We start from the raw sequence: 12647 nt of genomic DNA on the forward strand, positions 1-12647 counted from the left end.
CTCGCTCAGTTTTGGTCCTGCCCGAAGGATGCTTGTGGTTAGCATTGATGCTGTGGCTTCTCTGTGCTGCTGGATGGACTGAGGGATCGTCTCCTCCGAGCAGAGTCTGTTGTCTGTCTGCAGTCCATCACGGGAGTCGGAGTCCTTCCAGACCTTTGTGTTTCTCAGCTTAGGGATTTATGAGCCGCTCGCCTGTTAATTTATCTGCCGTTTTCAATAAAGCCTGGAGCTGATTGCCAGTCTGGTCGCTCCTTGCCGGGAAAGGATTTGGTCACCATTTAATGCAATCTCTGAATTGACCTTGTTTTTACATTTTTAAGCCATTCACAGGCTCCCCCCATCCCTTCCCCTCAAGGATGGACAAGAGAATTTTTGTTATTAGTTATGCTTGTTTTAAAAGGTCTCTCCTCTCATTAAACATGATGCTGACCCTGGCTGCATTCCAGCAGATCTCGCCGGATCCTCCCAGGGCCACGGCCCCGTGGTGCCAGGCAAACACGCTCTCCCCCTTTGCCCCAATGAGGATACGGGGTGACAAGCTGTCCGGCATGAGTATGGCTCATTGCAGCCTTTGATAAGGAATTAGCCAGCCAGTCTGCTCTGTTCTCGGCATCAGAAGGACATGGCCTTAAATGCAAAAGCAACAGTAAAATCAGTGGATTAGATTAATTGCCTGCTTCTTAATGCAAATGCGTGTCGGTGCCTAGAAATTATTGTATTGGTAACGGCGAAGAGCATAACGGTAGCAGAGAGTGTCGCAGAAAGGAGCCCTGGGCATCTACTGCCCTCTGAGGTCCATGGGAGGGAATGGTGCGAATCCTCCCAGATTTGGCTCTGGGGTGCCGGAGGGGCACATTCAGCCTGCGGAGCAGGTACAGAGCTAGTTATGCCCTGGATCAGCCCAGGCTTTTCATCTTGGTGCAAGCTGGGAGGTGCTGTGCCGCCTGTAAGCTCTAATTTTTGAGCCCTCAGAAAGGATGGGATTTTTGGGGCGATTTGCCTGTGTTAAGGGCAGGCTCGGTCCTGCTGGAACAAGTACCTTTTGCCGAAGCCCTTGCAAAGTCTCGATCAGGCACGGTGCTGCCTCTTGCAGAAGGAAAATAAAACATGAGGTGCGATAAAACCGAGGGCTGAGTCCGGCTGCTGCAAGAAGTGGTGTCCTGGTTTCGGCTGGGATAGGGTTAATTTTCTTCCTAGTAGCTGGTACAGTGCTGTGTTTTGGATTTAGTGTGAGAATACTGTTGATAACACACTGATGGTTTAGTTGTTGCTAAGTAGCGCTTATCCTAAGTTAAGGACTTTTCAGTTTCCCCTGCTCTGCCAGCAAGCAGGTGGGCAAGGAGCTGGGAGGGAGCATGGCCAGGGCAGCTGACCCCAACTAGCCAAAGGGGTATTCCATACCATGGAACGTCATGCCCAGTATATAAACTGGGGGGAGTTGGCCGGGAGGGGCGGATCGCTGCTGGGGCATCCGTCAGCGGGTGGCGAGCAATGGCATTGTGCATCACTTGTCTTTTCTTGGGTGTTATTTCTCTTTTTTTTTTTTTGTTATATTCCTTTTCATTACAATTATTATTATAATATTAGTATTATGTTTTATTTTACTTTAGTTATTAAACTGTTCTTATCTCAACCCACGAGTTTTACTTTTTTTCCTGATCCTCCTCCCCATCCCACTGGGAGGCGGTAGGGGTGAGCGGCTGTGTGGTGCTTGGTTGCTGGCTGGGGTCAAACCACACGTCGGTGGGAGGACAACAGCCGGAGCCACGCTGGCCCTCCAGTTGGAGCAGAAAAGGGGCCGTTTCTTTGGTCTGGCGAATTCGAAGCCAGAGGGAACCATCGTGGATATGTAGGCTGATTTCTGCGTAACAAGAGGTCACAGCACTTGCTTGAATTAACTCCCTGTTGAACTAAACTGGACCTGCTTCCTCTAAGCACCATCCAGTTTTATTTTTCCAGGAGAGGAAAACGCCACGGCTCTGGATCACTTGCTCTAAAGACCAGTCCCCGCCTCAGGATCTGCCTTTTTGTTGTTGTTGTTGTTGTTGTTGTTGCGAAATGGCTTAGCTTCAGTGTACACCCCTTGGATCTTGTGTGCACGCTCGCTTGCTTCTGCATTTCTGTTCCATTTAAATATATGGTAACCCTGTAATGCATATGTGGTCGGGGCAGAGGGATACCTACACCTGTAAAGGAACAGGTACAAACCCTCTCTCCATCATCTTTCCTTCTTGCCTCGCTCAGCAGAGCCTGGACTCCTGTCCAGTCCAGGAGCATCAATGGGTTGACCGGGAATGAATAAATGCAGCTAGCGTCTGTCTTTCTTTGTAAACACCCCAGGGCAAGGGCTTGTCCTTTCCTTGCTGCCAAATGACTGACGCCGTCTGAATTATTTGTACGGAGCATTAAATTCTCCAAGTTGTCCCTTTTTAAAATAAAACCCCAACACAATTTGACAAGTGGAATGGCACTGTTTCTCCTCTGATATATATAATTTAACACAGAGACTGTGCTGCCCCAAAGCCCTGCGAAGATTAAAAACCTGTTTATGAAGCAGACTGCGATGTGCTGTGCAGGGAAGCATGGTAGGGTGGGGTTTTTGTCCTAAGCGAAGGCACTTAGCCCAATGCAATCATTTAGACCTGTGTGTGCTGAAACACTGTGCAATGAGGGCATGAATTCCTTGGGATGGTGCTGCCCTGCTTGACCATCCTACCCATGCTCGTGGCCATCTGTCCCCAACCTGCGTGCTGTCTCGCTGCCATGTGCGGTTGTAAGGACCCGGTGCTCAGCTCCCTGCTATGCCCCAGGCAAGACAGTCTTGAACTGGGGTACTTGGAGAAGTGGAGGAGAATGAAAAGCATCCTTGAGAAAGGACAAAACCTTTAGGTGTTGGCAGTGCCCTGGAGCACAGCACAGGTAGTTGAGCTCGCCAGGACCAAGCCTGCACAGCGGGGTGCCAACCTGTGTGATCTGTTGACCCCTTCACATCCTCATCTGGATGCTCATCTCTATGAAGACCCACCAATAGCTCCCTTTTAGACTATCCTTCAGCACAGAAAGTGCAGCCCAAAGCAGCACCCCAGGATGATGCTCTCACGGGATTTTGCCAAATGCTCTGGCTTCACCCCCTTTTTGGCCCTGGCTTCTCAGGTGCCCTAAAGGAGATCAGTGCTTCAGCCACTGTTCCCAGTCCCTGTGGGGCAGGGGCAAGCTGGCACCACTTCTCCACCCCTTGAGGCTGGTGATGTCTCACTCAGATCTCATAAGAAGAAATAAGGTCAGCAAGGGCAAGCTGAAGCATCTGTCCCCTTCGGGTGATACCTGGGGCCAGCAGGAGCTGTGTTGACCAACAAGGCAAGAGACTGCAGCTTGGGAGGGGTGACCTGTGTGTTCACGTAGAGACGAAACAAAGCATCCCACATCTTTGATATTTCTGGACCTTAGGGAAGAAACCACCGCTCAGTGATGTGTTCCTTCCAGTTCCGCTCCAGGAAGGAAAAGGGTGGACAAACCATCTTAATGGAGAGTGGTCATGGATGGTTAAAGCTTGACTGTGATCTGATAGAAATACCAGTGATAGACTCGTGTAAGAATTAATGATGGGAAACGTAAACAGAGTGCTTAATAACTGGACAAACTGGCTGAAAGTCTAACCATACACATGTTTAGCTTGTATACAGCCCATGTAAACCATGTAGTGAGCTTGTGTGGAGACCCTGTGCTACCTATTGCTGGGAGAGCTTGTGCATGTTCCTGTCTTGGAGCTGCTGCTGCTGTACCTGCAGACCTGTTGAGTCTCTCAGTAAACTGGCAGCAAACTGAGCATGAATTGAAGGCTTCAAAGTCTCATCTGGAAATGCTGCCTATTGCCTGTGTTACTGGGAAAGTCGAGCAGGTCAGGAGGAAATCACCATGGGGGAAAGCGATGTTACCAAGGAGAGATGAAGCTTGCTTGAGTTTGACGTCTCTGTGAACTCCTGCAGTTTCATGACTCAAGCCCATGGCCTCATGGGAAGATCCCCGCTGGTTGTTAAATACAGGTTTCATCCTTTTTGGTGAACACCCTCCCCCTTGGAGGTGCCAGCCAGCACCAGCTAACGCTGGGTGCTTATGGCCAACCCTGCTGCCAAGTTCCTCTCCACTTCCTTCTCTCAACAGTGGCAGGAGCTCAGCCTTTTCCTGGTGGCTGAATATTGAGTCATTTTCTCTAAATAACGCCCCTTTTTGTCCCTTCTCCCAGCTAACAGAAGCTCATAAGTCCACATTTCTAAAGGGTGGTTTTCTCATAAAGCGGGTTTCTCTGTTTGTAAAGCTACACCCAGGGTATGAATAACCAGAATAGGTGTGGGCTGGAAGTCATTACTTTAAATGGCTTAAACTCATAATAACCTCTTCATCATCAATGCATAGTCAGGGATTAATTTGGACTATGGTGGGGTCAAGTTCTGGTCTTGGATCAAGGTACTGCTATGCTATAAATATGACACAATCACAAACCAAAGGGCAGTTCCTCGCCCTGGGACAGTAGGGCTCAAGGGGGTGTGGGAAGTATCCCCGTGGAAAAGTAGTTAGGAGGTTTTGATCTGAGATATGCACAGTGGAGGGTGGAGGCAATTTTCCTTTGCAGCTTCGGGTTCTTTCTTTTCCCATCAATAACTTGGCTCTTAGGATAATTAAAAAACAAAACAAAACAAAACAAACTCCTGCATGATTTAGATTCCTAGGTCCTGTTTTAGAAGATTGGCTTTTGGTAAGACACAGAAATTGGGATTCAGGCAGGGCAGCGTTCAGCAGGCATGAGTGCCAAACCTGAATTATGTTGCTTGGAGGCAGAAATGGTGCCGCCGAGCTCATGGCCACATCAGCTTACCCCAGGATTTCATAGCAGCTCTGTGATGAGTGGGTGGTTTTGGACCATTCCTCCCGAAATACTGTGGTTTCTCACAGCAGGGATTACTTGAATAGGTTCCTCCTTTCCCACCAACACATCCCTACCACCATGTCCTCCAGGGGGGGACTGATGGTTCAAAAGTGGTGCAAGCTGTGGAACATCCTCATTGCTTATGTTTGTGGTTCATGGTCCCTCACTTCTACCAACATGACCGTGAACCTCCCCAAGAACAAGTTTGGGGCCTGATGCAGATACTTTCAAGCCAAAGCAATTCCTCTGGTTGAGGTTAGACCCCACAACTAGAAGTGCTGGCGCAACTGAGGGCGCAGCGTGCCATGGTGAGAGGATGGGCTTTGGAGGGTGGGTGTATTTTAAAGCCGTGTTGCTGCCAAACCAGGGCTGTTCCTTTCCCTGCCAGTCCTTGGCACCATCCCGAGGGAGCTTGGTCAAAGGAGATCCGTAGGAGAACTCAGGACTGGGATATGGTGGAGGATGGGGGGACTTGGGAGAAGGTGGCCAGCAGCACTGTGGTGAATCAGAGGGGTATATCTGTCACAGGCTGTTAAAGTTAAAACAGCCATGGGAGCTTATTTGTTTCTACTCCTCCACCTCTCTGGTGTAGCTCTCTAGAGCCCATGCCTACATGTACTAAGATTTAAGGGAAGGAGATCCAGGTGGAGCCATCTCTGAGACCTGCTGCATTTGCTCGCTGTCCTCTCCTTCACTTCTCAAGACTGTAGTTGTGTGCACTCGTAAGGGTCAGGCTGGCTCAGGCGATGCAGCATGAAAAGGAGCCAGGTGACATTGTTTCCATAAAGGAACGATGGCTCGTGCAGTGACCGGACTATGCTGGGACTTGAAACCACGAGGGACCACTTCTGCCTCTGGATGGGCTAACCTGGGGCACATCATCTCACTGCTCTGAGCATCCCACCCCACAGTTCGTCAGCGAGGCGTGCGAAGACTTTCCTGCATCGGCGCTGAGATGTGCAGATCTCAGGGCTGTCAGGATCCAGGGAGTATTTTTTCTTAGCGGCTCTGCAACCAGACGCATCAAAACAACTCACTGTGGGAGAGGCAATCTGGGGAGGGCTGTGTCTGAATGCGTGGAGATGCTAAAAGCCAGGCGGTGTGGCGTCTGCATCAGTCTTGGCTGGGTAGAGACCGAAGAAGTCCTAGGCTGAGTAATGGTGAGGCTTTTCAAGAGTGCATCCCTGGGAACGGCAGGTCCGAGCTCTCTGCACTTGTTCCAGTCTCCTTCCCATCCTTCTCCCTCTCCGTCTGCTCCTGGGGAGGTGCAGTGCTCTCACAGCATGTTGTGTCTCTCCACGTCTCATTGCTTTAACAGAGACCTCTTTGCTGCCTTTGTACTTTGGATACCCAGAAGGTAAAACCGCAGAGGGACCTATCAAGGCTGCTAAGCCTGCAAATTGACCTTTAGATCTTGTTTGCCACCGTCCCCACTCTTTCTGGTGCCAAAACAAATGGCACGGCGTGGTGCTGAGGTACGCAAGCAGAGTCATGGGGTTGGTGGGGAGCGTATTTTTTTGGTGCCTCCCTTTACAAGCAAGTCCTGTTTGCTGTGGGTGGAGTGTCCAACGCCCTTTGCATGGCGTGGGAGCTGATAACAGATACAAATGTGTATACATTGAGATAGTCTGGGTAGGTTAGCATTAGGGATGCCTGACTGAGGGAATACAAACCCCCACGAACAGTTTTACAGGTTGTAGATATTACCAACAAACCTACCCTTCCACGTGTGTGAAGCCGAGCCACTGAGGACATAATTTTTAGTAGGGCCTGTTGCGATAGGACAAGGGGGAATGGTTTTAAACTAAAAGAGGGGAGATTCAGACTAGATATAAGGAAGAAAATTTTTATGATGAGGGTGGTGAAACACTGGCACAGGTTGCCCAGAGAGGTGGTCGATGCCCCATCCCTGGGAACATTCAAGGTCAGGTTGGACGGGGCTCTGAGCAACCTGATCGAGTTGAAGATGTCCCTGCTCATTGCAGGGGGGTTGGACTAGGTGACCTTTAAAGGTCCCTTCCAACCCAAATCATTCTGTGATTCTATGATTCTATGATTCTATAATAATCCCTCCGAAAACACGGACCCCTGGTTTTCCAAACTCACCCTATTTCCCTTCCCTATGTCACTCCTGGTGCAAATTTTTTAATTGCCCTTTTTGCAAAATCTCATCCCAATGCAGGTACCTGCAGCAAGGGACCTTTGTGTCAGCTGTGTCACCGTTGCTCGCTCTGCTTGGACGACTATTGCTGTCTTGGCTGTGTGAGTGACGTTTAAGACACAGGATCCTTTTGGTTCCCCATTGCCCGGGCGGGGGGAAGCGCAGCCACGCTAATAAATTATCTTGCTGATTTTGCAAGTCTGAGTGAAAGCATTGTTCCTGAAACAGCCAGGCTCTGCAATGCAATTAGACTAGTCTGCTCCTTGCAAAATCTTGTTAGCAAAAAGTGGTCCTGGCACGCAGCAGATGTTGTATCTCACATGGTTATTTTCCCCCCTTAGCTTTTTCCCTCCCCGCAGCTGGCTTGACACGATCCAGATCCCCAGTGAATCTAAAACTCAGAAATCTGCACTGGGAAACATTTATGATAAGACAGTCACCAATTATAAAGCCAATTAGAGGGTGATTTGCTCATTGCTAGCCTGTGTGGAATTGGACTAGATGGAGAAGACGAGGGTGATATTTTCCGGTTTAAATGCATTTGGAAGGAAATTGTGTGTGTTGGGGGAAAGAGTACCAAAGGGGAGAGCAGAGGAAAAGCCCACATGCTTTTTGGTGGGAAGCAAAATTACACCACCAAGCGCAAGATAATTGCACTGATTGGGTCTTTTTTTTTCCTTAATGGACTTCAACAACCCAAAGCCTGAGGGAGCAAACTGGCCCATTCTGGGCTCCCATAAGCCAGACCTGGTACCTCTGTAATCAGCCTCTCATTGACAGGGACCTCAAAGTCCTCTCCAAGCCCTGGCTCTGATTTCCACCTCTGTCCCACATCCCTGGCAGCAGGAAGGATGTGGGAAGGAGTATATGAATCACCAGAACTTTGAATCACTAGTTTGGCCCTCCCTGCGTTATCAGGCTATATCTTTCCAGAGCACCATCCACACAGGCTTTCTCTGAGTTGTATTTTGTTGCCTGGAGCTCAGCGGCCATTTCAGCAGGCACTTTTTGGGAGGGCAAATCATCTCTGATGGTGCTTAGGATCCTTGGGATCCTCCAAGACAGGTTGTCCTTCGGGGTAAAGAGGCATGGACAGCTCTCTTGGCCAAGGTGGAGTTAAGAGCAACACGTCGAAGCCATAGCTTCCCTGCAGCCATAGCTTTTGGCTTTCCCCGCCTATTCCTTGCTGTTCACCATATGTGTCCAGGCTAGGAGCAGCCACAAGCCAGGATCTGGCTGTGATGAGATGAAAGACAGGACGGACTCACTGTTTGCTGAAGCCTCGGGTGCCGTGGAGCAGTTTGAGCTGGTTCTGTGGTGGCTGATGCCCGAACCCAAAAGGCCCCCAGGGTGTGCGTGGGTGCGCGCGTTTGTGCGCTGCCCTCTTCTCTCGGGGTCGTGGCACTGGGAGGGTGACACGGTGTTTGCTTTTTGGAGATGCGCCCGCCTGGGTAAATGTTATTGCTCACCTGGTTTCTGTCTGCTGCACGGGAGGGAGGGGAGGAAAACAAGGGAATGACCTTTTATGATCAGAGCATCCCTGCTTCTCTCCTCCCCCTGCACATGCAAACCCCAGGCCCTGTAATTCAGTCTGGCTGCAGAACAAGCTCTTTATCAATTTCAGCTCTGTCCACAGGAAAAGGAAAAGTAAGTTCAATGCTTTTCTCGGCTCTTTTTGACCTAGTTCCCATTGATCTTCTGTTTGTCACCCACCTCTGCATGTGGGCATGGTGCTTCGTGACTCGTGAGTGTGCTTTGCACCCTGAAGGTACTGCATCACACACCAGGGCCCCACCGTGCTCCGTGCAATCCTGGGGGCATTGCAGCCTTGCTGAAGCAGTGCCTTGGTCCCTTGCTCCCACCTCAGTAGAGGCAGAGCACCCAGGGAGTGTCATCCCTGCAGATTGAAGGCCACACAGTCTAGACGAGGGCCAAAATGTGTGAGTGGGAGCTCAGCAGCTTCAGTGGGGACTGAAGAATCCGAGTAATTTAATATTGGGAAGCTCCAGTGTAAGGGATTTGGGAAAGCTTCTCAGGAGGTTTTGCTGGGGAGACTGACCCACGGATAAGTCTTACCCTGATGGGATCAGCTCCACAGCGTTAGAGCAAGGAGGCAATGCTGCCTTCCCCTGTGCGAGTGCAGCGAAGGGCCATGAAGATCATTAAAGGACTGGAGCATCTGACACGAGGAGAGGCTGAGAGAGCTGAGACTCTTCAGTTTGGAGAAGAGAAGGCTCAGGGGGATCTTAACGATGTGCATAAATACCTGATGGCAGGGAATGACGAAGACAGAGCCAGACTTCTCAGTGGTGCCCAATGACAGGGCAAGAGACAGTGAGCATAAATTGAAAGAATGGGAAATTCCATTTAAACATGAGAAAAGACTTCTTTACTGTGAGGGTGGTCCAAACACTGGCACAGGCTGCCCAGAGAGGTTGTGGAGTCTCCACCCCTGGAGATATTCAAAACCTGACTGAACACAGTCCTGGGCAACCTGCTCTAGCTGACCCTGCTTTGAGTAGGTGGGATGGACTGGATGATCTCCAGAAGTTCCTTCTAACAGCATTCATTTGGTGATTCTGTGCTTAGGATCACTGGGAGTCCACTGGGACCGAGCTCAGTCCTAGGGCTTGAGAGTGCTGCATGGTCCTTCTGCAGGGAAGCATGGCAGCCCCTCTCTGCCCTTCAAGGCGGACTCCTGGGAAGACTCACTGAGCATTTTGGGATTTGCACAAGTTTTGTGCAGAGCTCACGTGACGTTTCCTTCCAGCCAGACCTGTATATCATGCTGGGCTGATCCTCGTGCAAAGCATCACTCCTTCTCCAAGGCCTGATGCATCTCCAGGCACCAGGCATGCAAGATCCTAGGTCAAGAGAGAGGCTGTCACCCCCCAGCAGACGATTGTGGCATTTGCACCTTTGTGCTCCTAGGAAACTTCCAATTCAGCTGCAAACTGCCATGGGGTTTTGCACGTTATGAGGGAAGGAGGTTAAAAAGTCCATGGGCTGCTAAGTTGTAGAGCAAGAGTGTGCTTTCAGCCACAACCACGCGGGACCAAAAGCACCTTGAAACGCCACATCCAAGTGTGCACCTGAATGGGGAACGCCTACTGCAGCATCTGAAGAGCTGCCTGAATTAATCCTTCAAGAATGATATGCCCTTAGGGACCCATCGGCATTAGTGGGAAGAGAAGCTGAGTCAAATGAGAATCGTGTTTTGCAGGGGGAGCCTGCCCTGGCATGAGCGTTTCCAGCCGTGGCACCTTCGTTGCTGCCATGGGTCCGAGAGAGTAGGGTCTAATGAGCTGCACCCCTCATCTGTGCCAGGCAGGCTGCCCTTTTGATGAGTACATAGGGCTTCCCTCTATTAAAATGAGCAACCACAGGGTTTTAATTTGCAAATTCTTTCCTGGTGATGGGGAAATCACAGCTAACTGGCAGCTCTGCTCTTAGGAAAGGTCCCTGAGCATCTGACACCCTCTACCCTATGCTAATTTCTGCCAAGCAGGATATGGTTTTCATGCTTTCATGTTCTCTCCTGTCTGCGTAATACCAAGTGACTCCTTTTTTGTACACTGCAGGTTCACCCAAGAGTAGAAAGGGCAGCTGTGGTCCTCAAATGGGGAAGACACGGTGCCTCTGCCCCCCAGAACAGGATCACTAAGAGGTGATCTTGCAGACATCCCTGTCACCAACAGACAGGACAGACGCATCCCCTGCTGCTGGGTGCTTCCTCGGTGGTATGAAACGGGAGTTAAACCCCACTGCTCCTCTCCCATCCCTGTCTGCACTCAGGCGATGCTGGGAAGAGCTGGTGGCTCTTGCCTTTGGTGGCTGTCGGCTTGCCTCCCTCTAGCGCCTATTCCAACCTCCTGCAACGCCAGCAGCTGGGAGGGGATTAGTCCTCTGCCTTGGGTTTGATCCCTGCCCAGTTTGTGTCTGGATGGAGCTCAAGTTATTTTTCAGGTGTACAGTGCTGGCTGGGTTAGGTGGGAATAGCAGGAGGTGCTTACAAAGCAGCGATTCCTTTTCCTCCCCGTGACGGGCAGAGGCAATGGAAGTCCTCATGTGCAAAGTTTGGAGGGGAACGTGTTATTCTGGGTGCAGCAAGCCTGAAAAATTGGGAGGTGCGGGGGAAGAAGGAAAATCTGCTTTTCCTTTCCCCCCTTCAAATTAAACGTAATAACAAAGGGGAAGAGATTCTTTCAGCTCTTTGTCTGTCCCATCTGCTCCCAGCCTCCGGATGGACATGACCTTCCGAACTGGATTGATCAGGAGAAAAGATAAAAAAAAAAAAAGCGGTGTTTCACACGAAGCTTGCTCTACACCCTCTGTTATTTAAGTGCTTTCTTGGCCAGGCTCTAAGCGGGAGTGGGAAGAAGGGAGGGCAGCCTGGCAGGAGCCGGGCAGAGGAAAGGCGATGTGGTTGGTGCCCGAGTGGTTGGAGGGATGAGCTCACCTCCCAGCTGCCTCCTACCCAAGTTTCTCCGTTCATGGTGCCCGTGCACAATCCACCATGCTGGTTTTGGTATCAGAATGAGCATTTAATCCTCCTGGCCCAGCTGCAAAGCTTTTGGCTCACTGAATTTTCTCCATCTGCTGTGCTAAGATCTGGAAGGACAGACGTCCTGGGTGAGGACACTTGGCTTCTTGCAACCGTGGCTGAGCCCTCAATCTGCGTTGAGCTTTCCTGGGTGAACTGTCTGATTTAGGCACTGCGACTCCTCAACTAAATGCCTGGCTCTGCCCTGCTCCTGCGGGGTTTTATTTTTGGATGGATCCACAAGTTCCGGTATGGGAGACAGTGGATTTGAGTGATGCTCTCATGCTCTCCAGAGCAAAATAAGAGAGGGAGAAGCTGGTAAAGCAGTCACGGAGTAGGGAGAGCTGAAGGACTTATGAGAAATAACAAAGAGTGGACTTAGAAGACGGGATGGGTCACTAGGGCTGTAATGGTGTGAAAATGTACCATTATCACCAGGGATAATTATAGCAAAGCTGTGCTGATGCTGGAGCAGAATAGGGTGTAGGTCTGGCGTCACTTCGGCAGTGATGCTGCCCATGTCCTGGTGAGAGCTGAAGGCAGAGCAGGGTCCTCCTGCCACCGGTGTGATGAGCAAGGCCAGCAGAAAGCTGCAGGTGGGACTTAAAGGGAGCCTGAGGAAGAGAGAAAGAGATTTTCCTTTGCCAAGAAACCTTGCTCCTGATTTCCCTGTCTCCTTGCTTACCCAGTGTGTCTGTTTTTCTCCTGTCCCACAGGAAATCTGCGATGATCCACATCTCTTTGTGGACGGGATCAGCTCCCATGACTTACACCAGGGCCAGGTCGGGAACTGCTGGTTCGTGGCTGCCTGCTCCTCCCTGGCGTCCCGGGAGTCTCTGTGGCAGAAGGTAAGCGGTTTCCCATGCCAGGGGGGAAGCCTGTCTTCAACACCTTGGCTTCACGTTGTGTTTGTCCGGCTCAAAAACTGGTTGTTCAGGGATGCCTCAGGTCCTGAAAAACGGTTCATGTGCAAAAACCTCCCTTAAAGGACTCTCTTTCAAGGGGAATTAGCCATCATG

The 12647-nt window shown here is 50.6% G+C and overlaps 1 protein-coding gene across 1 annotated transcript in view; it reads left to right on the forward strand.

Moving 5' to 3' along the window:
* Window positions 1-12647, forward strand: part of CAPN5 (calpain 5) — a 59683-nt gene that overhangs the window by 26364 nt on the left and 20672 nt on the right. Inside the window, exon 3 of the mRNA XM_050912592.1 lies at window positions 12345-12476. Coding sequence (XP_050768549.1) covers window positions 12345-12476 — 132 coding nt within the window. The remainder of the gene's footprint in view (window positions 1-12344; window positions 12477-12647) is intronic.

This window comes from Gymnogyps californianus, chromosome 1 (assembly GCF_018139145.2).
Source record: "Gymnogyps californianus isolate 813 chromosome 1, ASM1813914v2, whole genome shotgun sequence".
NCBI classification, from domain to species: Eukaryota; Metazoa; Chordata; class Aves; order Accipitriformes; family Cathartidae; genus Gymnogyps; species Gymnogyps californianus.